Genomic DNA, 26957 nt, shown 5'->3' on the forward strand with positions numbered 1-26957 from the left:
CTCTGGACTCTGGTGGTCTTCTTCGGGGAATAAACGGTCTGGGCATAACAGGACCAGGACAAAAACAACAATGATGTGATGATGATAATTATGAGCATTGACAGTGTGTGTTACATCTTAAATAAAATTAGCAAACACTTTCATTTAGTGAAGACACTGTGTGTTAAAGTGAGAGCAGTATAAACTGTATAGTTAACAACAACCAAATTCTATAATACAATATATCATCTTTTATTCTTGAAAATGCTAAGGCCAGGTATGGTGGCTAATACCTGTAATGCCAGCACTTTCGGAGGCTGGGGTGGGAGAATTGCTCAATCCCAGGAGTTCAAGACCAGACTGGACAACACTGTGATATCCTGTCTCTACAAAAATAAATAAATAATTAGCTAGGCATGGGGGCACAGACCTGTAGTCCCATCTACTCAGGAGTCTGAGGCAGGAGTATTGCTTGACCCCAGGAGTTTGAGGCTGCAGTGAGCTATGATCTTGGCACTGCACTCACTCTAGCCTGAGCAACAAAGCAAGACCGTATCTCAAAAAAGAAGGAAGAAAAGAAAAGAAAGAGAGAGAGAAAGAGAGAAAGAGGAAGAGAGGAAGGAGAGGAAAGAGAGGGAGGAAGGAAGGGAGGGAGGGAGGGAGAGAAAGAAAATGCTTAGAGAGTGAATTTTAACTGATCTTCACCACAAAAATCATAAATGTATGAGGTAATGCTTGTTCTAAATAGCTAGATTTCACCGTTCCACAGTGTACATATACTGAAAAACTTCATGTTGTACAGGATAAATACACATATTTTCATGTCAATTTTAAAAAATAAATAAACATGAGTGAAAAAAACTAAATTCTTTATCTACCATTATCATTCATGTTTTGCTAACTAGGGAAGAGTGACACTATCCCTTAAGACTTGAATTTCTTTTGAGGGCATATTAGTTAATGTCTGCATATTACTGGAAGAGTTAATAATACAGACCAAGGGCTAAGAACAATGGAAAGCAATGAAAAAGCCTACACAGCACAAATAAGTGTCTTTCTACCGACAGGTGTCCTGTCAATGTCCTTCTATCTGCTCAGACTGAAGAGCTCACATCTCTCCAGAGCCCTCAGCTGCCTCCCTAGGATGCTCCCTTCCCAGTCCTATGTCAACATTCCCTTCTTCCAACCACCTGCTTTTCTCATGATTGGCATCCCAGGGCTGGAGGCCATTCATGGCTGGCTCACCATCCCCTTCTCCTCCGTGTACACTGTGGCCCCCCTGGGAACTGCCTGATTCTCCTGGCTGTGAAGAGGACCCCCAGCCTGCACCAGCCCATGTACTACTTCCTGTCCATGCTGGTGCTCACCGATGTGGCCACACCTTGTCCACAATGCCTACCACCTTGGCTGTGTTCTTGTTTGACTATTGGCTCATTGGTTTCAATGCCTGCCTGGTCCAGATGTTCTTCCTGCGCTCCATCTCTGTGGTGGAGTCCTCAGTGCTCCTGGCCATGTCCTTTGACTGCTTTGTGGCATCTCCACCCCCCTGCACTATGCAGCTGTCCTCACAAACAATGTCCTCATCAGGATTTGGCTGGCCATTGTGGCTCGAGCTACCTTGTGCCTCTTCCCTGTGCCATTTCTGGTTAAGTGTCTAAATTTCTGCCCTGGTGGTAACATCCTATCCCACTCGTTCTGTTTCTACCCTGATGTAATGAGGTGGGCCTGTGCTGACATCAGGATCAATATATGCTATGAGCTCTATGTGGTTGTATCTATAGGGGGCATACACTCCCTGCTCATCATCCTGTCCTATACCTTCATCCTGCACACAGTCATGGGTCTGGCCGCTCCCAGGGAGTGCATCGGGGCCCTCAGCACCTGTGTTTCCCACATTCTGGCTGTCTTTGTCTTCTTCTTCCAGGTATCACCATGTCCATGATCCACCATTTTGGGAGGCACCTGCCCCACATTGTACATGCTCTTGTTGCCTATGTGTACCTAGGTTGCTCAATCCCATCATTTACAGTATGAAGCCCAAGTCCATCAGGGAGGCCATGCTCAGGATGCTGCAGGGGAGAAGCCAAGGTTGATGAAATTACAAAATATTATAGGGCCTGGATAACATTAAAGAGACTGCTATAGCCTTACAGAAACCTGTTAGACCCAGCAAGCACTGAAAATCCCTAATCTGTGCTAAGACTGTGGGAAATCCATAAGGTTTGTTTATGTTACAAATTTGTGTTCAGCATTTACTCTGTAAGAAAGTAGTGATGAGGATGAAAGACTGATAAATAAATGAAACGTGTTCCCTTGTCTCCGAAAGCTCACAGCCTTGTGCCAGGAAAAAGGCAAGTAAAGACACAACCAGAGTATAAACCAATAAGTGCCATAATAAAGTTCCTTTCAAAAGATTGCTAGAGATTACAAATTGGTCATTGACAGAACATGCCTGGGAAGGTATGGCAAGCTTCCACAAAGAAGATAGTAATTTTTATTTCACCTTGAAAAATTCAGAATTTTTCTATGCAAAGTAGGAATTAAATAAGGAAGAGAAAAATCTAGAAAAAAAAGAGCAACATGAAAAGGACTCCATGTTTTGAACAAAGAAGAGTGTTTGTGAAAAGGTTTGCATTCCTGTACTTCTTTATGTCTCTACCGCTTAAGTCTTTATAGACACGGCTGTGGCACAGGGTAAGAAAAGGGAGTGGTAGGGGATGAAGAAGTAGGTGACCAAATTATATAGGACTGTGCATATTATGCTAAGTTGTTTGGTTTGTATCTAGTACCTAAAAATCATTATTTTTTTACTATAAGTTAGTAGTATAAATTGCAGATTAGAAGTGCATTGGACATATGAACAAAACTGGAGCCAGAAGACTCATCAGTTTAACCTCTTATCTGACCTCAGAGATTTCCCAGATACCTTTTATGCTGCCTGGAACATTCTCATTCCCCCCATGCCTGTGTCTCATTTCAAATAAAGTATAAACCTAATTTCTCAGAAAATCCTGTCTTATTAATTCTCCTTTCCAGATTATTCAAGGTACTGTGTTTGCTTCCTGCATGTATACAATAGTCTGTCATTCAACTAGATGGTAAGCCCCAAGGGGGCCAACATATACTCAGTGCCTAGTGCTGTTGGTGGAACAGCAGATGCTCAATAATTATTTTGAATAATTATCTTGAAGATTTAATGATAAATTATTTTGAACAGGAGATGAAGCAATGAGTTGTTTAATTTAAGATGTAATTTGGAGACGTCTTCCTCTAGGGAGCTTTTGATCCTTCAGAGAAAAGAATACATAAAAGTAACTGTAAACATTGTGAGAAGGTTTTCAGCTATGTTGGGTAGATGAACTGAAGGTATGAGAGATGCAATACTACTGACTGGCTAAATTAAGTATTCTCTCTTAGTAAAGAAAAGTTCCCTAATTTCTCACCCTAGGGGGTCTCCTGGGCCTTTTTGCTGGAAGTGATGACCTTCACACCTCAGTGATATAAGTACTTTGACTCCATAAAGGGTTCTTGTTGAAAAAACGAAATGAAAAAGGGCTTTAGGGGATACAATACTAAGATTTGTTTCTGTGTGTCTGCTGGAATGCACCTTCTTACAAGGTGAAGTTGTAAGGACATGTGTGTCTTTCTCTTCACCTATGCCACTACCCCTCCTACTGCTGAAGAAGGAATTCATGAATTTTACAAGTACAAAGACAGCCAAGAAATTTTTATGTTTTCCTTCAAAAGCTAAGTGCAGTGTAGCCCCCCCGTAGTCTAAGTTAGAGAAGAATACTAACTTCCTGTTTTTCCTTCTGTGCCCGGCGAGCCTTATCTGTACTCACCAGTTTCACTTTCCTTGAGGCTCAGCGAGTTCCTCCTTCACCTCCTCAGCGCAGCTGCAAAGTTACAAGGTTGATACAGAAACGTGGTTTCCCAAGGATGTAGAACATGTACTATAGACAAATGTAAAAAACTGATCAACTGGCTTTGTTCTCGCTTCTGTAAGTATGCTTCCTGCATCACGTAGCTCCTGGCCACTGACTGCTTAGAAGGTGGCTGCTTTCTTTGTCCAGGGCTCAGACTTTCCTGGACACTAGTCCTACTGAGCCAGGTGATCACCTTTTAATAAATACCTTTCCTGAACTCACTCTGTTTGGTCTCTCCTATCTCTGATTGTCCCACAACACTATGTGTGAGGTCGATTTCACAAGATCTCAGTATGTAGTGTCTGCATTGGGTAAGTAGGATTTTATGTTACAGTGTTTAAGAACACAAGCTTAAGAGTCAGGAAACCAAAACTTACTCAAACTCTGTCACAACTGTCTCATTCATATCAGCAATCTGACTTGGAGCATTTTATTCTTCATGCATTAACAAATAGTTCTTTTATTTTTTATTGAGTGACTCCTGTGAGCCAGACACTCTGTTACATGATGGACAGGAACACAATGCTACCAAAACCAGACTTGATCCTTGTGGAAGGAATACACATTAATTAAATGTTTACAAAGAAATATAAATTTGCAATAGCATTAAGCACTATCCATTTAGGCTTCTCTTCCCCCAGGGGACTGTACACTCCATGAGAGAAGTGTTTAAACCACCTTCGTTCTCCATTGCATTCTGAGTGCTGGGTTCACACTTATTTTAATAGCACTAAGAAGGTATTTGGTGACTGCATTAGTTTCCTATTGCTGCAGAGGAAAAAAAAAAGAAGCAGCTTAAAACAATACCCATTTATTAGTTCATATTCGGAAGGTCAGAAGTATGGGTGAGCTTCTTAGCCTTATGAGAAGTATGGCTGGGTTCTCATAAGGCTAAAATAAAAGTTTCAGCAAACTGCGTTCTAATTTGGGAGCCTTGGGGAAGAAACTGCTTCCACCTTCATTTTGGTTATTAACAGAATCTGGTTCCTTGAAGCCGTGCCACTGGGATCACTTTTCCATTGCTCTCCGTTGGCGTCCCTCAGCTCCCTAGGCTGCCCACATTCCTTCTCACGTGCTCCTCCATCATCAAGCCAGCAACAGTACATCACATCCTTGCCATGCTTTGAATATCTCTGACTTCTGTCACCAGCTAGAGAAATGTCTTGTTATTAAGGTCTCACGTGATTAGACCAGGCCCACTGGGCTATAATATCCCTATATAAAGATCCAGCTGTGCAATACAGCATATAACACAATCCCAGGAGTGACATCTCATAATATTCAAAGGTTCTGGAAACCAGAGCAGGATATTTCTGTAGCGCCATTTTAGAATTCTGCCTATGAAAATGACTAAATAAGTGAATTAAGAATAGATGGTTCTGGCCTGACGTGGTGGCTCACACCTGTAATCCCAGCACTTTGGGAAACCAAGGCAGATGGATCATGTGAGGTCAGGAGTTCAAGACTAGCCTGGCAAACATGGTGAAACCCTGTCTCTACTAAAAATAGTAAAAATTAGCTGGGCGTGGTAGTGGGCGCCTGTAATCCCAGCTACTGGGGAGCCTGAGGCAGGAGAATTGCTTGAATCCAGGAGGCGGAGGTTACAGTGAGCCGAGATCACACCATTGCACTCCAGATTGGGCGACAGAACAAGACTCCATCTCAAACAAACAAACGTAAAAGAATAGATGGTTCTATAAATGTATACAATAACGGTATCTGACCTGCCCTAAGGTGTAAGGAATGATTTTTCTCAAGAAACAGTAATTAAGGGGAGGTCCGAATGTTAAAAAATAATAATAATAACTGGGAAAAATGTTTAGGAGAAGGAGTATTAGGCATAAAAAACCATGTCTCCAAAGAGCTTGTAGAAGGAGGTAGTATGGTGAAATCAAGGAATGAAATAAAAGACAGTGGGACTAGAAGTCAGTAAGCAAGGAGCCTGTGGTTGAAGAGAAGACTAAAAATAGAAATGGGTTCAACCAAAAAGATGGGAAATATTAACAGTATTTTAGACAGAGGAAACAGTGGTTTTGACATGAGCACATTTGCCTTTGGAAAGATGGTTTTACACTGTGTTGCAGAGAATAGATTGAATTACAGCTATAATGCATGCAAATTTACCACTTACAAGGCTATCGAAATAGTCCAGATGAATTTATTGTGGCTTGAACTAGGGAAGTAGTGGTAAAAATAAAGAAAAATATGGGATCAAAGTTATAAAAGCAGTAGAAATTATGTAACTTTATTTGGAATTAAATATGAAGGTTAAGAGAAGAAAAAGAGAAGGCCAAGATTCACTCCTAGGTTTGAGGTTTGCACATCAGAATAAGTGGTGGTGAGATTAACTGATATATGAAACATGAATGATGAATATAATTGCATAAAAATCATGAGTTTGATTTTTGGACACTGTGAGCTGGAAGCATCCAAATGTCTGGGTTACACAGGCCATTGGACCTATGTACCTAGAGCTCTAGACTAGCCCAATAGTCTAGTCTAAAGATACAAATTAAGTCACTGATATACAAATGGCAAAGTAAGTGGGGTGTGTGTGTGTGTGTGTGTGTGTATGTGTGATTGCATAGGAATTAGAGGCCACTAACTCAAATTTTATAGACCAGCAGCAAATACAAGTATTAATTGTGTAGGAATTAGAGGCCTGATTTGAGGCCTTTTTGCACCATATTCTCTCACCAGGCAGAGTAGAATGTATGTGCAAAGGAAACTGAGAAGTAAGCAGAGATATAAGAAGAAAACCATAAGTGTGATGCCACAAAGGGCAAAGGAAGAAAATGTATCAAGAAAGAGAGTGGTCAACTGTATTAAATGTTGTTTGGAAATGAGCGAAGATAAAAACTAAAACCTCAGACACAGAGAGGTTCCTGATGATGTATAGTAAAAGTTATTTGGTAGTTTCACCAAGGCCAAAACTAAACTGGAATAATGGAAGAGTTATATGAGAGATGTGTAAGTGAAAATAAGTTATAGATAACTTCTCTAAGAAATTTGACTATTAATGGAAAGAGACAGAAGGAATATGAGTTTAGACAGATTTATACTGGTTGTTACCACTGTTGCTTTTAATATGGAAAGGGACTTGAACATGATAAATGCTTGGAATGATTCATTTGAGAGAGCGAGGTTGAATATCCATGAGGGAGAAGAGACAATAATGTAAGTTTCCTAAGAAGTTGGGATGGAAGTGATCCAAAACAAATTAATAGAAACCTATATGAGACACAGCTTGATGTCATAATGATTAATAAGGACTTTGTGATACTTACGCTAGTGTGAGGAAATACTTCCTTCTTTGATAAATTTATACCTCTTATGTAGGCATAATGGAAGAAGAGCAGTCTTTCCTGAGCCCTTCAGTTTTCAGTTATTATTTCCTTTAGTTTTTAATCTATTTATTCAACAACTATTAAATTCATGTTTTATTTACAAGGCTAGAATGCTTTAAGAACAACAAAATCATTTTCAGAGACTTGACACACTAATACTTTATTTTTCACTTATCCGACTGCCTGGAACAAATACAAGTGGGAGTTGCAAATGACAGGTTTGGCTCTGCACAGTTTTTTCAGGAATCCAGGCTTCTGGTGATTTACTCTGTGTAACACGTAGCTTCCCAAGTCACATTTAATGTCAACATGAAAGGCTGCACATGGGAGGGTTTTATGATCCAGGTATAGAAGTGGCACATGTCACTTCCACTCACATTGGAAGTAATGGCTAGAATTTAATAATACCCAACTCAAAGAAGTCTGGAAAATTGCCTGGCTATGTGTTCAGGATAGAAGGAATCAGGTTTAGTGAAAAGTAACCAGAACTGAATGTAAGCACTATTATGTTCTAGGCACTCTGCTTGGGGATTCAATGATGACCAAAGAGCAGTCAATGATGAACAGAGATGATATTCAATAATAAACAGTGCCCTCATGGGCTTACAGTCCATCAGCAAATACAAGTATTAAATAGGCATTTCCAAACATGATATCCGTTACAAAAGGGGATGAAAGCGTGTTATACGAATCCATATCAGGGAACCTGAGGCTTGAAAAAGAAAATGACTCTTACCACATATATGATCACATGTTTTAGTATTGGTTATTTGAGTTTCTTGGTTAAGAATCATATTGTTGTCATATCCTGTTGAAGATGAAACCTATGAACCCTTGGTAATAGCCCCTCAGAAGCAAAAATGCCCGATTCCCATGCCTAAATCAGATTGCTTTCCTGGTCTCAAAGTCCCTGTTCCGTACTACACAAAGCCCCAAATAAAGCATAGTCCTGAAGATTCTCTCACTTTCCAGCTACCAGTCACACTCAAAAGGCCAGTGTTATCTTCAACACCTGCCATTCCATACTTCCCATTGTAACTGCTGGCTCCCTAATCTCACTGCCTATCAGAATCACCTATGGAACTTTTAAAAATAAATAGCTTGCTATAAGCCCTATGCCAGACTTTCTGAATAAGAATCTTCCATAATGGTGAACCTAGAAATTACTTCTCCTTCCAAGACACAGGTAAAGTGGCAACTGGACCAGGACAATAAGCAATAGCTAGTGGGATTAAAGCCATGAGTTCTGTTACCAGGAAATTCCTAAATATAACACTGGATGAGTGAGAAGAAATTAAATACCTCCTCTAGAAAATGTAAGACTCTGTAAGACATCTCTAACCCACTATCCTATTGGTCTCTCTAACAGTTCTTCCACATAATATGAGATTGGGCATGAAGTCTTTTTTTTTTTAATTTTTATACCTGTATGACCCAATTTAATTCACTGATCCCCACTGAACATCAATTTTCCCATGGCTACAATGAGGGTACTAATATAGCTTTGCCTAATTAAAAGGTTGATAAGAAAATTAAATAGGAAAAACAGTGCCCATATGCTGTGAAAACTCTCAGAGCAGAGTGTGTCAACTTTCATTAATGTCGGTAAATGTACTCTTTTCAAGGCTTTACTTCCAATCTTCCCCTTAAGTGTTAGTGTCCAGAGGAAAAATTATTTCTTCTCTATAGAAGTCATTTTGAAGACAGTCTTTTTCTGAGATCCAGTGCGGTTGGGAGTTCTGAAGAGGAAGTTATAGTTTCAAGCTAGATTATCTCATTTTATTATATTCTTGTGTTTATTTTCCTTTTGCCATGCTTAGACCTTTGGCAAATGTTCTCTAGATGTACATTCTTACCTCAGAATGCTGTAAACCATCAGCAGAAGCAGTTTAGATTTGGACTGCATGGTAAAATGGAAAGTAATAACCCTCCAACCACAACCAAGTCAGGGTATTAATAATTATATACAGCAAGAAAACAAAGAAGAAAATAATATTGAAAAAATGGGATTCCCCAACCAGTTTCATATTTGAAGGATCTGAGTTATATTTTTATTAAGGAAATTTTTTTTTTCTGAATACTGTCTTCCAAAATGTTGACATTAAAATCTGAATCAGAGGACTTCGAATGGAAAAGAAGTTTGATCACTGACACCTAGGGCTCTGAAGCATGTGTGGCCATATGAAAAAGTCGAAGGATGCGCTGCCGAATCTCCTTTGTCTTCACTCCGTAGACAATTGGGTTGAGCACAGGAGGAACCAGCAGATAGATATTGGCCAAGATGACCGGCAGGAGAGAGTCACGCCGCTTGCTAAAGCGATGCACCATAGACAATCCAATGAAAGGTACATAGAATATGAACACAGCACACACGTGAGAGACACAAGTGCCAAACGCCTTGGCCTGGGCTTCACGTGTCAAGCCCAACACAGTCTTAAGAATAAGCAGATATGAGAAGGAGATGAGAAGTGAGTCCAGGCCAATGGCAGAGATGATGACAATAAGGCCATAGATGACATTGACCTGGATATCATCACATGCCAGCTTCATGACATCTTGGTGTAGGCAGTAGGAATGGGAAAGGATATTGGAGCGGCAGAAGGGCAGCTGCTTGATGAAGACAGGAAGGGGTGCCATCAGTGCAGCCCCCCGCACCACAGCAGCCACACCAATTTTGGTGACACGAGGCAATGTAAGTACTGTGGCATGGCGCAGTGGGTGACAGATGGCCACATAGCGGTCAAAGGCCATGGCCAGCAGCACTGTGGATTCCATGCCAGACAAGGAGTGAATGGCAAACATCTGTAGCAGACAAGCATCAAACTGGATGGTAGTGGAATTGAACCAGAAGATGGCCAGCATTTTGGGCATGGATGAGGTGGAGATGAGGATGTCAATGCCTGAAAGCATGCAAAGAAATATATACATGGGCTCATGCAGGCTGTGCTCGGCCCGCACAACGTAGATGATTGTCAAGTTACCTAGCACAGCAATAAGGTAGAGGGAGCACAATGGGAAGGCCAACCAGAACTGAGCCTCTTCCAAACCAGGGAGGCCTATTAGGATGAAGTATGTGGCACTGGATTCATTGCCATTGGGACCCACCATCATGAAGAAGCTGAACTGTGACCAGCACCAGGCAGGTAGAGGCTGGAATGCAAACATAAGCCATTGTCAGATCCATAAGAATCCCAATACCACACCTCACTCTATCCTGACGTCCTGTTCTCTAACTCAAACTCTAATTCCATTTCTTATGCAAATTCTAATCATATTCTAAATGCAGTCTCACATAATCTAACATAATTCAAGAACCAGACACAAATTCATCCAGTCCTACTTACTAACCCCGTCTGTATTGTTAATCCTGGCAGCAAGTGAAAGACTAAGACAAAAAATTTAAGCATATTCCAAATCATTTAGTTCTCCAAAGAAAGGCTACTGGCTGAATATAAAAGAACCTTAGGTGATAAAAATATCTAATCATTTCCTCTATCCCAGCTTACTTTTATGCTTCCCTATGCTTAATACTAACTGCAATTCTCAGTGTATCATTAGACTATCTTTAAGAAAAAATTCCAGTCCAAGTGTAACAACACTAGTAGTAACAGGTTAATATTGAAACCTAATCCCATCATAAATCTAATGATCTTCCCAATTCTAGACTTAACCCTAACTTTAACATTAACTTAATATTTGACCTTTTAATAACCATTTCAATCTTAAAGATTGAATTGATGATATTCAACTCACAATTCATATTCTATTTTATTATGATAAACAGTAATCCAATAAAAAACTGACACTAAATTAACCCTGAACTCTAACTCTACATTACCTTCTTGTCCAAATGACCACCCAAAGTTTTACACTTGTCCAGACTACTCAGTTTATTTCAAAAAAAGAATGATGGCTATAGTGGATATCATTGGTGTCCCAGCCAGATCCCATTCACAAAGCCAGTGCAACCATCTCCCATCTACAATGAGCACTGAGTGCTAAGGGCTCACAGCTCCCCTTCTTTCCAGAGGATTGTCCTTGGTCAAATGGGAGGCACCTCACCCAGGAGGTTACACTGTGCCCCCATGATGCACATCTAGAGGCCAGTGGCTACCTGACATAAGGGGTACCAAAGGCCAGCCCCATTGCCTCTGGGTGCAGCAAACACTTTGATGCAATTTGTACTTCAGAGCTTCCCAAGGAACCAGCCAGAGGCTTGTCTCCAGTTGAGATGACAGTCCTGCTTAGCTTTCTTCCCCTGCCCTACCAGGATTCCCTCCTTCTTCTTCTCATGGCAACGTACTCCCTCAATATGTCATTTGGACAAGAACCCCCACCTCAGGTTCTGCTTCTAGAAGACCCACCCAATCCAAGAGAGTGAGAGTGATACAACTAGAATACAAACCCTGAGGGGTGATGGCATTAGAAGCACTGGAGGCATAATCAATCCTATAGCAGAATTCAGTCTGCAAACGAACTGAAACTGACTATAAAAATGATTTGATATTACTGCGGTGGGAAATGTGAGACTTGGGTCATCTCAGATTGTATGTCTCTGTTAAGAGTGAACTGATTCCCTCCCTCCCTCCCTTCCTTTCCTGCATCTACAAATATCCATGTGCTCCTACCCTACAGTAGCCCTTATCTGAAATGCTTGAAACCAGAAGTGTTTCTGATTTGGGATTTTTTTTTCTTTTTATTTTGGAATATTTGCATTATACATACCCAGATCAGCATCCCTAATGCAAAAATTGGAAATTTGAAATGCTACAGTGAGCATTCTCTTTGAGCATCATGTTGGTGCTCAAAAAGTTTCAGATTTTGGAGCATTTCAGATTTTGGATGTTTGGATTAGTGATATTCAACCTGTATTTATTAGATCATGTATATTGTAGTTTGTAAATTGATTTGGCCCTTGAAAGTTTGAGAGCTGGGGTAGGGTTTTCTGCATGGGTTACCAGAAAGCAGCTGAGTATAAGTCAGAGTTCATGGCCAGCATCAGGAGAGGTTCCATGGGCTCAGGCTGTGTCACGAATCTTTGTACCAGCATCAAGCAGTCACCCAGAGGTTTCCTCAGACCAGACAGAAATTAGTGGGAAAACAATGGGAGCATGAATAGTAGAATAGAGGGTGAGAGAGTTTAATTCAATCTGCTGGGAAGGGAAGGTTTAAGGCAGACAAACCATATTTAACCTAGAACTTCAGGCAAAGAGGTCAAAGTCATCAACATCCCTTCTCACTACTGCAGCTTCTCTGCAGCATGTGGCACCGGGAGCAGTTTCCTCCTTCTTAGAGATTCTCCCCCTCCTTCCTGCTGCTCCTCGGCTCTCTCTAATCACTAATTATTGGTTTCCTTTCTGGATCTTCACTCTCCTCTCCAAAATTGTATCTTCAGTGCTCTTCTTGTTCTATACTCTCTTCCTGGGCCATCTCATCCCCTTCAGTAAATCCATTTTTTTTGTACAAACAATTGATCCCCAAACCTATTTAATGAATTCTGAATTCTCGTTGGTAATCCAGGTTCATAATTCTGAAGACTTACTAAAAGGGTTCACCTGATCGTCTTTCAAGCACATCAAACTCTCCATGTTCAAAAAAAACAAACTCTCTCAGAGGCAGTATTATATAGCCATTGAGACTATGAGCTTTGAAATCAATCTTGCATTCTAAAACTAGTCGAAAACCTCTAGAGCTGTGTGATCTGGGGTAAATCATTTAACCTTTCTAAGCCTCAGCATCCTCATCATTAAAATGATTATAAGAGTCCCTGCCTAATAGGGGGTCAATGTGAACATTAAATCAGATGATAAATGTAAAGCACTTAACACAATACCTCACACATAGTAAGTATGCAAAAAATAATATTTGTTGCTGTTAACCATTTTCCTCCAGTGTTTCTTTTTTTCTGTTATGGGGGCCTGAACCATCATACAAACCAGGTTCTCTGATCCTGACTGCCACACCTCTAGGGTAACCTTCCTCATCCACAAAATCCCAACAATCTAACCAGATGAAACCAGTTCACTCCCTATTATTTTTAAAAATATCCTTGAAACTCCAAGTTGATTCTAGAATAAAGACTAAACTTCTTATGACATGGCTAAAGGTCTGTCTTTCATCACCCAGTCCTGGGTTCCTCCCTCACCATGATCCCTATGATCCAGCCACACTGGAGTTCATGCTATTTCACAAACATAGGGCCTTGATTCCCATGACTCTGTGTCTTTCTGTCTTTTTTACTTCTCATCCCTTTGTCAAGAAACACTGTTCCTCACAGATCTTCTCCCTGACTTCCCGCACTCATTTGTCACATCCTGGCTTACTGTCTCTCTCCTATACTACTTTTCCTAAGCCTCTTTTACCTAGGCATAATTAAATGTTTACTGTTCTGTGCTCAAAAAGAACATTATTTAGGTCTTTTTAAATATATACATGGGCTCTTGATTTACCTTCTTCATAATAGTAACTATAATTATTGCTATATCTTCCCCTGAATTATGAGCTCCTGAACACCAGGAACCTTATTATATGTATTAATTGTTTAGTTAATGTTTGTGGAAGATGAAAATGAGTTTTATCAACAGGAGAGTCTCTTAGTATACATCTAGTGAGGGTAACACAGCCAAGGGCATAGATAAGACCTGCCCGTTATCTGTATTAGAGAGACTTTTGAGAAGGATGAGATAATGTTTGGAAGGTCAGTGCAGAGTAATTTTAATTTTATAAAAATAATCTTTAGGGTCAAACAGAAAAGTCCTTTCTTACCCAAGGAGCCAGATGGCCAGAGAAATATATATATATTTTTTTATAATATATAATATAATAAATGTTTTACATATATATGTATGTGTATACACACACACACACACACACACACACACGAGCAGCTGCAAGGTCCTGGTCCTAATAAATGCAAAGTGGACATGCAGCACAATTTGTCCTAAGAGCAGGATAGACCTAAGATCCCTCACCTGGAGACACTGGCAAGAAGGCTCTGCTACTCCAGAGGGTCAGATATCAATACCATCCATCAGTTTCACATCAACAGACATGGCAGAGCAGGTTGATACTCAGGATTTTAAAAACGTGCTGTCTTAGAAAACACACTGGGAAAGCATTCTGGCTGGGCATATGCAACAATATTGCCTCTGAAGGTAGAGTGATGTGGTGAGCACAATCCTGGGGCTTAGAACACAAGTCTTGGCGCTAAATGTAGTGAATAATAATAACTGCACAGTGCTGCCATGAAATTGTATGAGATAAGGCATGTCTAAAGGAATTGTAAAAACTAAATCGGAGTACACGTAGTGCATTGTTTTCCACAAAAATGAGTAACAAGGTCTCTGAAAATGTATGAAATTTCATATACTTTTTAATTCCCCAAATTTGTCCCTTAATCACCACTCAGCCTCTATGTACACACTCATACACACATATATTTACTAGCAGTCAATTTCTCACAATAGCAAGACTGGGCACTGATATAAAGATACCAGAAACCAAAAAAAGGAAGATTCAGCTGTTCTGGGCGGGAGGTGCCTAGGCAGTATAAAATGGGCAGCTATCGCTGAGGCTGAAATATCAGGCTGGACCCCAGAAGACTACAGCAGGAGAGAAATGAAGCGATGGAGAAGGAGCCAGCCAGAGAGCTCAAGTGCCACCCTTCAGACTGCCCAGCCCTGAAGCGTCCCAATGTTCAACAGTCCCTCCATGAGACAGGCAGAGGGACCAGATGACTTCCAGATGGCCTTCCAGCTTGAGCAGCTGTTAGTAATTAAAACTCAGTGAGATGGTTTTGAGCTCTGGAGGAAGTTGGAACTAAATTATTTTGAAAGTAAGGCATAATCAAGAAAAAATGAACTAACAAAGCACTTTTTTTTTTTTTAGAAAGCCCACACACTGCTCTAATCCCCAAGGAAATAGCCCTGTGCTGAGATTTTCTGTGAATAAGTTGAACTATTTTAGCAAGTTCCAGGAATGTTTCTTGGGGAACTATGAAGGACATCTTAGCCTTTTCTCAGGAATAGGGGAACAGGAGCTCCCAGCTGTAAAGACTGGAAATCCACATGGAGGCCTTCAGTCCTCTTCCTTCCTTCCCCCCGGGCTTCAGAACTCTGTCTCCTAATGCCAGCCCAGCCCCCCTCACCAGCCCATCCTCACATTCTTCCCTAGAACTCCTTCTCATAGACCCATGGAAAAGCAGTCAGAGTGGTAGACCAGACAGCAGGAGAGAAATGAAGGGATGGAGAGGGAGCCAGCCAGAGAGCCCAAGTGCCACCCTTCAGACTGGCCAGCCCTGAAGCGTCCCAATGTTCCACAGTCCCTCCACGAGACAGGCAGAGGGACCAGCTGACTTCCAGATGGCCTTCCAGCTTGAGCAGCTGTTAGTAGTCAGAACTCAGTGAGATGGTTTTCCAGAGGGGCACCATTAGCCTATTAGCCCTATCTCTTCTGACCCAAGAGAACAATGAGGTCACCTTTAAACCTGATTTTCTTGTTTTTATAATATGAACATGGATTATTGAGCACCTACAAAATGACAGAAATTATACAGTGTCATCTATATAAATATTATCTCTAAGCTTGGGACAGCTCTGAGAAGGTGAGGGTATTTAATTCAATCTGCTAGGAAGGGAAAGTTTAAGGCAGAGAAACCATAATTAACCTAGAACTTCAGGCAAAGGGCCAAGTCATCAACATCCCTTCTCGCTGCACCATGGATCCTCTCTGTATTATGGGTGAGTACTGTGGATCCTTTCTATATTATAGGTGAGAAAACTGAGGCTCCAAGACATTATATAACATAACCAAAGTTTAACAGGTGACTGGCAATGCAGAAACTTAACGTAGATAGTCTCATACCAAAGCCTATCCACTTTCCCTCATTCTAGGCTGCCTTTAATTTTGCTACACCTTCTGAAAGCTAATAAAATCCACCCAAAGGGCGAGATATAAGAAGGGCTTGGTAAGTAGCACAGCTGCCCTGGGTATACTCTTAGAAGGGAAACCAAGAGGGCTGCAGAGGACTCTTCTGCACTGGAACTTGGGGCACTCACCTCCTCTTTCAGTCCTAACTCCAAAGGTTGTGACATGGGTAGGCCCCACAATGGAGATTAAAAGGCTTGTCCTCTACCAAGTATTTCCTTGTTGTCTAATTAGAGCCTCTCATCAACCTGTCAAGCAGATATCATTAATCCCATTTGACAGATAAGGATGTTGAGGGTTAGTTAGAGCCCTTAGTGCTAAATCCATTGCTTTACAATATGCCAAGTACTGCCCTACCTCTCTCCATGTCTCCTTAAGAAGGGACTTTGCTTTGTAAGCACTATTTCAATATTAATCTCCCAGGAATCCAACACTGAGGACCCATGAGTTCAGGGGCCCCTCTTGGACTCAGGACACATGACCAGCTCTCCCCACTAAGGTTCAGTGTGGAAGGAGAACAAGGAGGAGATTCATTGTCACTGTCATTATCTGAGCTAAACACACAGAATGTTTCATGCCCAGAGCAATGGAGTGGGGGCCTCTGGTGCTGCTGTCTGCCTCTGGGAATATTTAGAAAAGAATGTCCTTGGAGAGAAGCCCAGACATACCTGGGAGCCTCTGGCTCCTATTCCCAGGCACAGAGAGGGAAGGCAGACCTCAGGGGCAATGCTGTGGCTGGCAAGGACTGGAGGAGCTTGTCAATTGATACTTAAATAGAGTCCCTTCCCTAACATTTTGGAAGGTAGTAGCCCCAAAATTACTTCCACTCAAATTGTCTGCATCCACTGCGCCCCACACCTTGCTTGTATTTAATAAAGCAGATGAACTCTTGCAAGGTGTTGGCTACTCTTCTTAAAATGGCCGAGATGAAAATGGAAAGATGAGAGAGAGCAATTTCTAAGTCCCAGAAAGCAAAGTGAGCCCTTACCCCACCCTGCTCACTCAAGTCAGCCTGACCACCTAAAATCACGTCTAGGCAGAGTTCCTAGGGTTCAGGTCTCTGCTCCTCCACTTCCTGAGTAGGACCAGATAAGTGTTCTAAAGATCTACAAAGCTGCGCCTAGTTGCCAGTTCCCTTTAGAGCTACTCTGGCTGCAAGCAAATGTAAGGCAAGGGAAATGCCCAAAGTGGGATTTTGATCAGTGCACTCATTTTTTCAACAATCACTGACAGACTTCTGTGCCAGACTCCGCTGAGTACTAGAGATATAGTTCCAGCCTTCCAAGGGTGGGGAGAAATTGAGACAAATATGCAGCCATCACAGCACATTATGATAAATTCTGGGAAAAGGGTAAGCAAAAGGGCCTCAGAAGCAAAGACAACAATAGCTCAGCGAGCTTTTTAGCCTCCAAGGGCTTCCCTGAGGAGGTGACATCTGATCCATGACTGCAGGACCTGCTGCAGGCAGGTAATGGGGCAACAGCACAGGCAGTTAATGGGGTGGGGGCACAGCAGCATTCAGTTAGACAACAAAAACATATTGAGTGTCAAAAACTGGAGAGAAACAATAGATAAATCAGACAAGATGATGGCTTTTATGGAGCTCATATAACAAGAGGCCAATAATGAGAAGGAAACAAATAAAATTTCAGATGAAGATAAGGGCACAAAAGATAAGACAGACTGATAGGACAGAGAAAGATGGGTGCAGGACACTTATACTGGAGACAGGGGTCAGAAAAAACCTCTCTTAAGGATGTGACATGTGATGAGAAAACACCAGCCATTCTAAGATCCAGGGAAAGTGCATTCCAACCGGGGGAGACAGCAAGAGAAAAGGGTCCCCCAGTAAGAATGATATTGGGGAATTCATGGAACGAAAAGAAGGTCAAGGTGGCCAGAGCATCAAGAGCACAAGAGAGTTTGAGAAGGTGAGGTGAGAGGAGGGCAAGGACCTCATCAGGTAACAGGGTCTTGCAGGATATGGCAAGGAGCTTTGGTTTAATTCTGAGTGACGGGGGGAATTTCAGCAACAGACCTGATCTAGTTTGTTTTTAAAAGTACATCCTGGCTAATACAAAGAGCCAGAGAGAAAGAGAACAGATCTTGTTTGGAAAGCTGAAAGTGACTTAGTGTAGCTGGGGTAAAGAGTACGAGGCAAGGGGTGCTGCCGTGTGGACACTAATCTACTTTTTAAATGGGCTGAAGACTGAATCCTGATCCTAGACACAGACCAAGCTGAGATCGGAGCCCCAGGAAGATTACTAAGTCCCAGTCTCAGCCACAGCCTGACTCCTGATATACAGCATAGAATAAGCCCAGCCTCACTCAGAGCCCCACCTCCACCCCAGCTGCAGCCTGATCCCCAGTCATAGACTGAGCTTTAACCACATTCACCCTGTTCACACACCAAACCCCAACCCAAACCCAATGCAGCCCCAGTCTAACCCCAGCCCAGCCTGTCCTCTGTCCTCATTCACATCAGTCCCTGCCAGCCTCTAGATGGGCATACTAGTAAACTAATTGCTGAAAAACTGTTTGAAAACTACCCTTAGGCCACCGCCAACACCCACATGCTTCTGTTCATCGCACAAACATAGAGATCACTAAGGCTGCCCGTTCTTTGAGTCAGGGGCTTCCTACACATCTCCCACTTCTGGTTCTTCACAGCCTGGCTTCTCATGCACTCAGCAGGTCTAACGGGATACCCCTAGCTGCAAGTAACCCATGCACCTGGACATGCCCCTGGCCTCCTGCACTCACCTCAACTATATGGAAGGAACGTAGGACCCCCTTTGTCCAGTCTTCCTCCAGAAGAGGTCTGGCAGGCTGCACTGAAATACAGCCTCTCTGTCTCCGCCTCCTTCCTTGGACCTCCCTGGTCAGGGTTATTTATTCTCTGCCTTACCCCCTCCCTCCTTCTGCTTCTTCCTGCAGGGTAGGACAGAATGCTGTCCAAACGGTACATCCGCAGGTACCCCTCACTAGCCCACTGTGGTTCTGGACTGCTTCTCAGCTTCCGTGCCCTGGGAGGATATGCCTGGGGGTATGGGGAGGAGGGGCAATGGGGAAAGGGGTCTCTAGAGTCCTCCTCGATGGGCCGCTGGGATCCTCATGCCAACTCCCAATGTGAAGTTAGATAGGGAAAGTGAGAAGAAAAAAGCTAGAAGAAACTCATTAGTAGCCAGCGTCTTCGTGAGGGTCTTTCTCCAAGTCTCTTCTCAGATTTATCAAACTCAAACAGGAGAATGGCAAAGGAAGTTTGCAGAGACACTCCACGGTTAAGTGTCAGTCCATTTCTATCCTGAAGTGTTCTTTCTGTCCTGCCTTCTCTCCTTTGGTGGACCCTGTTTAGGTCCTTGCTGAGCATGGAATCCACTGGGTCCATCCTCCTTTCCCCAAAGCCCTAGGGCCACATCTTTTTTTTATCTCCCAGGGTCTGATCCCTGGGTCTGGCTAACTTATAACCAAGGCCCCCAGGAACAGTGCCTCTGCTGTCCACTCTCTGGCCTTGGATTACTGAACTTCTGGCTGAGGACAGAGGACATGGTTTCTTTAACCCTCCCTACCCCCAACACCAGGCATGTAAGACCAATGACATCTGGTTTGTCTCTTAAGGGCAAAAATAGTCAGAGAACATTTTAGAGAGTTAGAGAACAATTTGAATGTAAAACTAAATACTTCATATTTTGAAATAAGTAAAAACTACATCTATAAGTAGAACAACATGATTTTTAGTTGCTCTCTCATTTTTTACTGTAAGTTTTAAATTCAGAACACAGGACATGCTAACTTAAGCTATGCTAAAATAGATAATGGCAAACCAGACCATTCTAACTCAGACCACATCAAAACTACTGGTGACAAGAGCTTCTGGTGCCTACAGAGCCTGTAGCCTGACATTTGCTATCAGAACCCCGGAGCCATCTCTGCTGCCTCCATTAACCTCATTAACTTAGACATGGCGAAGACTTTAAAAAATACCAAAGGGACTTCTACTTCCATTCAATATGGAGTAACAGTGAGACATGTGGAAGGGCAGTGAGACATGAGACAAGATGAATAATGAGGTGAACGCTACAGTTTTTCAGCTTCCTGCCTTAAGGGAGTTTCCATGTGGCAACAGAAGGGAGACTGACTGGCTTCCCCTCCACCCTTGCTTTCCCAGAGGGATTAGGAGAAACTCCCTACAACCAAGGCTTTGTTTTCTTTTCTTTTATTTTTTTCCTGAGACAGAGTCTCACTCTGTCACCAGGCTGGAGTGCAGTGGCACGATCTCGGCTCACTGCAACCTCCGCCTCCCAGGTTCAAGTGATTCTCCTGCCTCAGCCTCCCAGCTAGCCAGGACTACAGGCACACGCCACCACACCCAGCTAATTGTTGTATTTTTAGTACAGATGGGGAACCGAGGCCTTTTATGCATGCTTGGCAGACCAGCCAAAACGGGCAGGGAGAGGTGAGGATACCACGACCTGCTATTGAGGCAGGAGGGCAGGGTTTAGGGAAGCCAGTGCCTCAGATAGCAGAGGCAGGAAAAGTGGGAAGAGGTAACAAAAGCCCTTGAAATCTTTGTGTTCAGGATGAAGAAGGTGTGGTCTGGCCTGTGAAAACGTGGAGTGAGGAAGCACCATGTTTCCTTTCATTCCCACAGACTGAGCTATCACCCAGGCTGACCCCAGGCCGAGAAACTGGGCATCTTAGAGTCGTGTCTCTCAACTTTGGAAATTATTTCTGCTGCTCACAGCCAGACTTTTTCAGTCTCCCTCTTCCATTCCAAGATACATACAGACACCACACATCAATCAATGCTCAGAAATACAGATGCTGTTCCCACTCTTGTATCACACAATACACACCCAACACTCAAAGAAAGTTTGCCTTAAAACATATATACCAGACATATGCACTAAAATGCCATCAGTACCAACAATATGCGCACAGAATTCAGACACACATTTTACCAACTTACAACTAATAACACAGATACCGCACAAAATGGTTTTACATCACAAATATTATGCACAGTAGACATATGCCCAAACACGCTGAAAGATACATGCATCCCAATACTACACATTCCACACACTCATGCACTACATTCACATATTACAAATATGAAGAAAAGGTAGTGGCAGCATTTTTACCAGATACACATAAAGGTACTGCCCACCATACAGATACAGACACCAGCATTCTCACATAGACACATATATATACCAACTAACAGATACCACAGAAATACAAATGTTCAGTCAGAGACACGACTCATGAAACATACATGTGCCAGGACATAGCTACCACACTCACCAGGACACAGCTGGTATGTATTCCATGTGTGCACTCTCTCTCACATACACGCACACTGAAAAGCACATGTATCCACAGAAACACACCCACAGATTCACACCCACAACCAGAATACATGGCACCCTTATGGACAAATAGTCGTATAGAGTCACACAGATGCAAATTTGAGAAATCTGCCAACACACCCTCCTGCATACAGAAACTTAAACATTGCATGTGAGCTACCTCTTGTCTTGTTGCTGTCTCTCCAGTTACTATTCCCCAAATGCCTTCATTAACCCCTGATTATGGCTGGGTAACCACTTTAGGGTATTTGCAATAACTTTTATAGTCCATGCAAATTCACCAACACGGGCACATGGGGGCAAGAACATTAAAATCATACTTCAAGACTGGAATGAATCATGAGGTGTGATCTTTATAGCCTCCCCATGTCAAAACTAGATGTATTTTCTAGCTGAGAGAGAAGGAGAAGGCAAGACCACCACAGCAGAGGGACTAGGGCAATCATCCTCCAGGATGTCCAGACAGGGCCATAAGTTCAGTACTGACACATTCCTGGAGACAGAATACATGACCTACTTAAATTGCTGGAAGAAGACAGCACAATAGGTTTGATGCTTTATTACCACGGCATTCGACAGGATCCTAATATTCCCATCTTCCGTAGTAGTAGTAGTAGAAGTGAAACACTAGGGTGTCTCACTTGCCACCTTGTGAGAACATACGGAGGACCCTTGAACGGATCTCTTTGGTCTTGGCTCCATAGACAAGGGGGTTGACTACGGGTGGTAGCAGCAAGTAGGTATTAGCCATAACTACATGGAGCAGGGAGGTGGGACTACCCAGCCTATGCACCACTGAGAGTCCAATCAGGGGTACATAGAAGACCAGAACAGCACAGAGGTGGGAGATGCAGGTGTTGAAAGCCTTGAGTGCCGCCCTCCGAGGGGACAGCTCCAAAACAGCCCGCAGGATGAGGATGTATGAGAAGCCAATGAAGAGGGAGTCCACACCCATGACTGAAAGGATGATGAAGAGTCCATAAACTACATTGACCCTGGTGTCAGTACAGGACAGCTTCATAATATCTTGGTGCAGACAGAAGGAGTGTGTGACAGTATGTGTTCGGCAGTAGGGCAACCGCTTCAGGATGAAGGGCAGAGGGAAGAAGAATACAAACCCTCTGGTCAGGGCCGCTAGTCCAATCTTGGCCACAGTATAACCCGTCAGCACAGAAGCATGGTGCAATGGGTGGCAAATGGCCACAAAGCGGTCAAAAGCCATGGCCAGCAGGACAGCTGACTCCATGGCTGACAGAGCATGGATAAGGAACATCTGGGCCAGGCAAATGTTGAACTCGATCTCCTGGATGCCCATCAGGAAAAGGCTGGCCATCTTGGGCATGGTGATAGAGGAGAGGACTAGGTCAACGGTGGAAAGCATGGTCAGGAAGAGGTACATGGGCTCACGCAGGCGCCTCTCCACGCGAATGATGAGAACAATGGTCAGGTTACCCAAGGTGGCCAAGGCATACATAAAACACAGTGGGAAAGCCAGCCAAAAGTGTATGGTAGGCCCCAGGCCAGGAATACCCACCAGAAGGAAGTATGCAGGGTGGACCAGAGTTCCATTTGAAGTGGCTGTGACAGGGACCAAGAGCTGGGGCTTCTGCATCCCAAATCCAATGTCTAGGAAAAGGAAAAGTAGAAACATCATTCAATTGTGGCTCAGAGGAGAGAAAGGACTGATGAGGAAAAAGCACTGGAGTGGTGACAGTAGCAAACAGGACTAAGTCATCCTAGAAATTCTGAACCCTAGTCTCTCTCTACTCTGATTCTCCATATGTACAACTTCCTTGACACCTTGAGCCTTACCCTGACCCTCCAAGGCCCCAGTGCTGCACAAGCAGATTCTATTACTGTCCAATGAATCTCAGTGTGTAAAACATGTAAGATAGTCCTGCATCTTCAGAGCTGATGTTGCTGCCCAGGCCACCGCTCTTAGCCTCTTCCCATCAGAGTAGACTTGTAGGATTGCTTAGAACGGTCCACACTGACCAGCTCTTCTGATGTATGCTGGGGTTAGGGTGGGTCTGGGTTCAGATTTAGAGGCTCAGTCTATAGCTGCCTTTAAGACCTATTATAATCTAATTTAAGATAGGGAGCAGAGGCTCAGTCTGGGATGACATTTCAAGAGAGGTTTGTGTTTAGGCCTGAATACCATTTATCAAACTTTCCTGATAGAATCATCTAAAGTAATTGAAAACACCATCCCTCTAGGTCCTGCTCCAGGCCCAAAAAACCAGAATTGCCAGGGCAGGGTTTTGGAAATCTTTTTAAAAAACAATAAGCCCCGCCGGATACAGTGGCTCACATCTGTAATCCCAGTACTTTGGGAGGCCAAGGCGGGCTGATCACGAGGTCAGGGGTTTGAGACCAGCCAGGCCAACATGGTGAAATCCCACCTCTACTAAAAATACAAAAGTTAGCTGGGCGTGGTGAGCGTGCCTGTAATCCCAGCTACTCAGGAGGCTGAGGCAGGAGAATCGTTTAAACCTGGGCAGCAGAGGTTGCAGTGAGCCAAGATCACCCCACTGCATTCCAGCCTGGGTAACAGCAAAACTCCGAGTGACAGAGCGAGACTCCAACTCAAAAAAACAAAACAAATCAAACAAACAAACAAACAAAAAATAAGCCCTTTCCCCTAGGAAATTTGTGCTTTAAATCAGAGAATTTTGGGGAAAGTTGTTCTGGTGTTCTTGGGGGCAGGGAGGTGAATGAAGAGGGACTATCATTTCCATTTCCAGCTCCCAAACGAACAATAAACAGCATCTATCATCAGGATCTCTCAAGCCCCAGGTGAGAGTCAGTCCCAACTTGTGCTGAGCAAGAAGAGCATGTCATGGAAATCAGATGCAGCTGAGACATGAAAAGAAAATCAGCCAGTGCTGCTGCTGTTACTCCAGTGTTCACAGGCACACCCCTCCCTCCACCTACTCTCCCTGGTGATCACACAACGTCCCAGGCTCAACTTCTTTCTCTCTACAGACCACACTGTTCTAAGCCTGTATCCTGAGATTCAGCCATATAACCTACCGCCTCCTTGATATTTCTACCTGGATAGCCTATGGGCCTCCCACTCTTCTTGCCTCTAACAGGGACCCCTTTCAAACCTGTTCCTGATCTTAGAGAATGCTACTGCCCAGGACCCAGGTCACCCAAGTCAGGGCAGCTGGTCTCATCTTGACCCCTCTCCTCTTTTGCCCCACATGCAATTCAGCTTTTCCAATTAATCTATTAAGGGCCATTCCTCTTACTTAATACACCTCCTCCCAACTTCATTATATTATCCACTCTGCCCTGATTATAAAAAGAGCCTTCCAACTTACCTCCCTGCCTCAAAACCTAGTCTATTCCAAACCACCTTCCACACCACTGCCATCTAAACAGTAAAACTGGACACATTGGGCTCCTGCTGAGCAAGTTACAAGTGATTCCCATAGCCTTCCAGAAAAGTGAGAACTAGAACTCCACAGTGTGCAGACGGCCCTTCACAGTGTTCCTCTAACTCAACTCTCCAGCCCAGCTTCAGTTTCCTTCTTCATTATCAATCACCACCAACGCCCCCACCACCACAACACACACGTGCACATACACACACAAATACACACTCATACATTTTTTTTCCTGGTAAGGTAATTCCCCTTGGCTTGCTTAAGTGAAGAGTAGGAGGTAGGAACTGAGGAGTCCTGTCCTGGGACAAAGGATAGGCAAAGCTTGGAATGGGTCTCACAGGCTTGAAGAAATTCCTCTGTGTAGGAACAAGGTCCAGGAACCCGGCTACTGTAAGCTGGAAAAGGTGTACGCTGGAAGTCCTAGCCAAGCAGCCAAGCTGACTGATCAAGGCCCGGCTTCCTTACGCAATGAGCCCTCTGTGCCTGTGTCTGCGGACCTTCCCGTTGCCTCCACTCCCTGGGCGCATTCACCATTAAGGCTTCCCCAGCGCATGGAGACCGCCCAAATATAGCTTCTCTGGGGCCCCTCGGGAGTGTGAGGAGTGCTGGAGAGCGAACGAGTAGTGTCTCCCTGGCACTGACGCTCCGCTCAGACGCCCAAGGAAAGCTGAGCCTTGACTCCTGCCCAAAGGGACTGAGCTCCGTCACTATCCCTCTGAGCCCAGCTCAGGAGACTAGAGGGAGGCTTTGTCGCGGGGCGGAAAGAAGAAGAGGAATAACGGGGCTGGAAGAGAGTTGCTGCTGGAATGGAGGGGTGGGCACTCAGCAGAAAGCACGCAGACAGGGATACCAGCGCTCCGAACACACTAACTACTCCAGGGGAAGGGAGCTGTGTCAGGGACTCTCGCTTCTTCATGCTGCCACCTTGTGATCGCATAGGGGATCTGCAGCCTCGTGGCCGTCCCTGGGCAATGGCTCTGAGGATGATGCCTTTAAGGACCAAGGACCCAACTGACTCTAGCATCTGAGCTCCTTCCAGTCACTACTCGACGTTGCCCCTTAGCTCTCCCTCTCACCCTCTCAAGCCCACCCTTTCTTCCCCTTGGGTCACTAATCATAGATGTTCCTCCAGAAATGAGTCTGTGTGGCATATTTGTTTGAACATGGGGCTCTAGAAGGAAACAGACATGGGTCCACCCATTTATTACTAGTATGACTACTATAAGCATTTCACATGAAAGTATTTAATGTGAAAAGCAAAATGAGATACTAGCAAGTCTCCAGTGAATGTTTGTGTTCATTATTATTAGTCAAAACAAATGGAAGAGCCAATGATGTAGGAAATCCAGTAGACAGTGCCACAAAAGACAGAGGAAAAATATATTGAGAAGGAAGATTGGTCAGCAGTTCAGAAAGTTGCTGAGAGATCAAGTAGTGAAAAGACTGAAATCAAAGGTCACTGGCTACCTGGATAACAGGGTGGAGGGTGGAATATTGAATGTAGCAGTGTGAGGAATGTGTTAGGAAGATATGAAGAGCGTAGATGTAGACAACCCTTTTAAGATATTTGTATGTGAACAGAGGAGTGAAATGGACAATACTGGGAGGATTTATAGCTCCATAGAGATTTAAAAATGTGTATTTTGGAACTAGAAGAGACTAAATGTCAACAGGATGGAGTTGGTAGAGAGGGTCCTTGTCCTTTACTCCTCACATTACTGGTAGCTACGGCACAAGAAGGCAATCTGTCTTCCTCCTCTATATAGTAACCATGAGTAATCTTACTTTGTCCAATAGCTTTCATCACCCAAGCAGGCCGGACCAATCTCCTAAACTCCAAATATGGTGAAGTCTATTGGACATAGGTGTCCTTCAGACACCTCAAACTCAACACCTAACTCATTATTTCTAAGCTCATTGATTTCATTATCAACTAAGCTCATCATCTCTGGTCTTCAGTCTGGACCCTGCTCCCGGTCTGTTTTATGTTCCCTGTCATATAAATCACTCCGTTGG

The 26957-nt window shown here is 43.5% G+C and overlaps 2 protein-coding genes and 1 pseudogene across 2 annotated transcripts; 1 reads left to right on the top strand and 2 right to left on the bottom strand.

Annotated features, from left to right (window-relative positions):
* The first annotated feature begins 1038 nt into the window (after window positions 1–1038).
* Window positions 1039–2072, top strand: LOC105468660 (olfactory receptor 51I2-like; annotated as a pseudogene).
* Window positions 2073–7385: 5313 nt separating this feature from the next.
* On the bottom strand, window positions 7386–19021 carry LOC105468662 (olfactory receptor 51E1). Its single transcript, XM_011718855.2, has 2 exons — window positions 18941–19021; window positions 7386–10402 (listed from the first exon to the last, which is right to left on the bottom strand). Exon 2 carries the CDS (start codon window positions 10361–10363, stop codon window positions 9407–9409), a length of 957 nt encoding a protein of 318 aa, XP_011717157.1. The 5' UTR covers window positions 10364–10402; window positions 18941–19021; the 3' UTR covers window positions 7386–9406.
* Window positions 19022–22186: 3165 nt separating this feature from the next.
* Window positions 22187–23161, bottom strand: LOC139357345 (olfactory receptor family 51 subfamily D member 1). The gene has a single exon (XM_071073957.1). The coding sequence runs from the start codon at window positions 23159–23161 to the stop codon at window positions 22187–22189; it is 975 nt and encodes a 324-aa protein (XP_070930058.1).
* Window positions 23162–26957: the final 3796 nt, after the last annotated feature.

Source organism: Macaca nemestrina, chromosome 12 (genome assembly GCF_043159975.1).
Source record: "Macaca nemestrina isolate mMacNem1 chromosome 12, mMacNem.hap1, whole genome shotgun sequence".
Classification (NCBI taxonomy): Eukaryota; Metazoa; Chordata; class Mammalia; order Primates; family Cercopithecidae; genus Macaca; species Macaca nemestrina.

Bases quoted from the DNA above. Each gene is read 5' to 3' on its own strand.
- LOC105468662 (XM_011718855.2), bottom strand. From the start codon at position 10,363: ATGATGGTGGGTCCCAATGGCAATGAATCCAGTGCCACATACTTCATC.
- LOC139357345 (XM_071073957.1), bottom strand. From the start codon at position 23,161: ATGCAGAAGCCCCAGCTCTTGGTCCCTGTCACAGCCACTTCAAATGGA.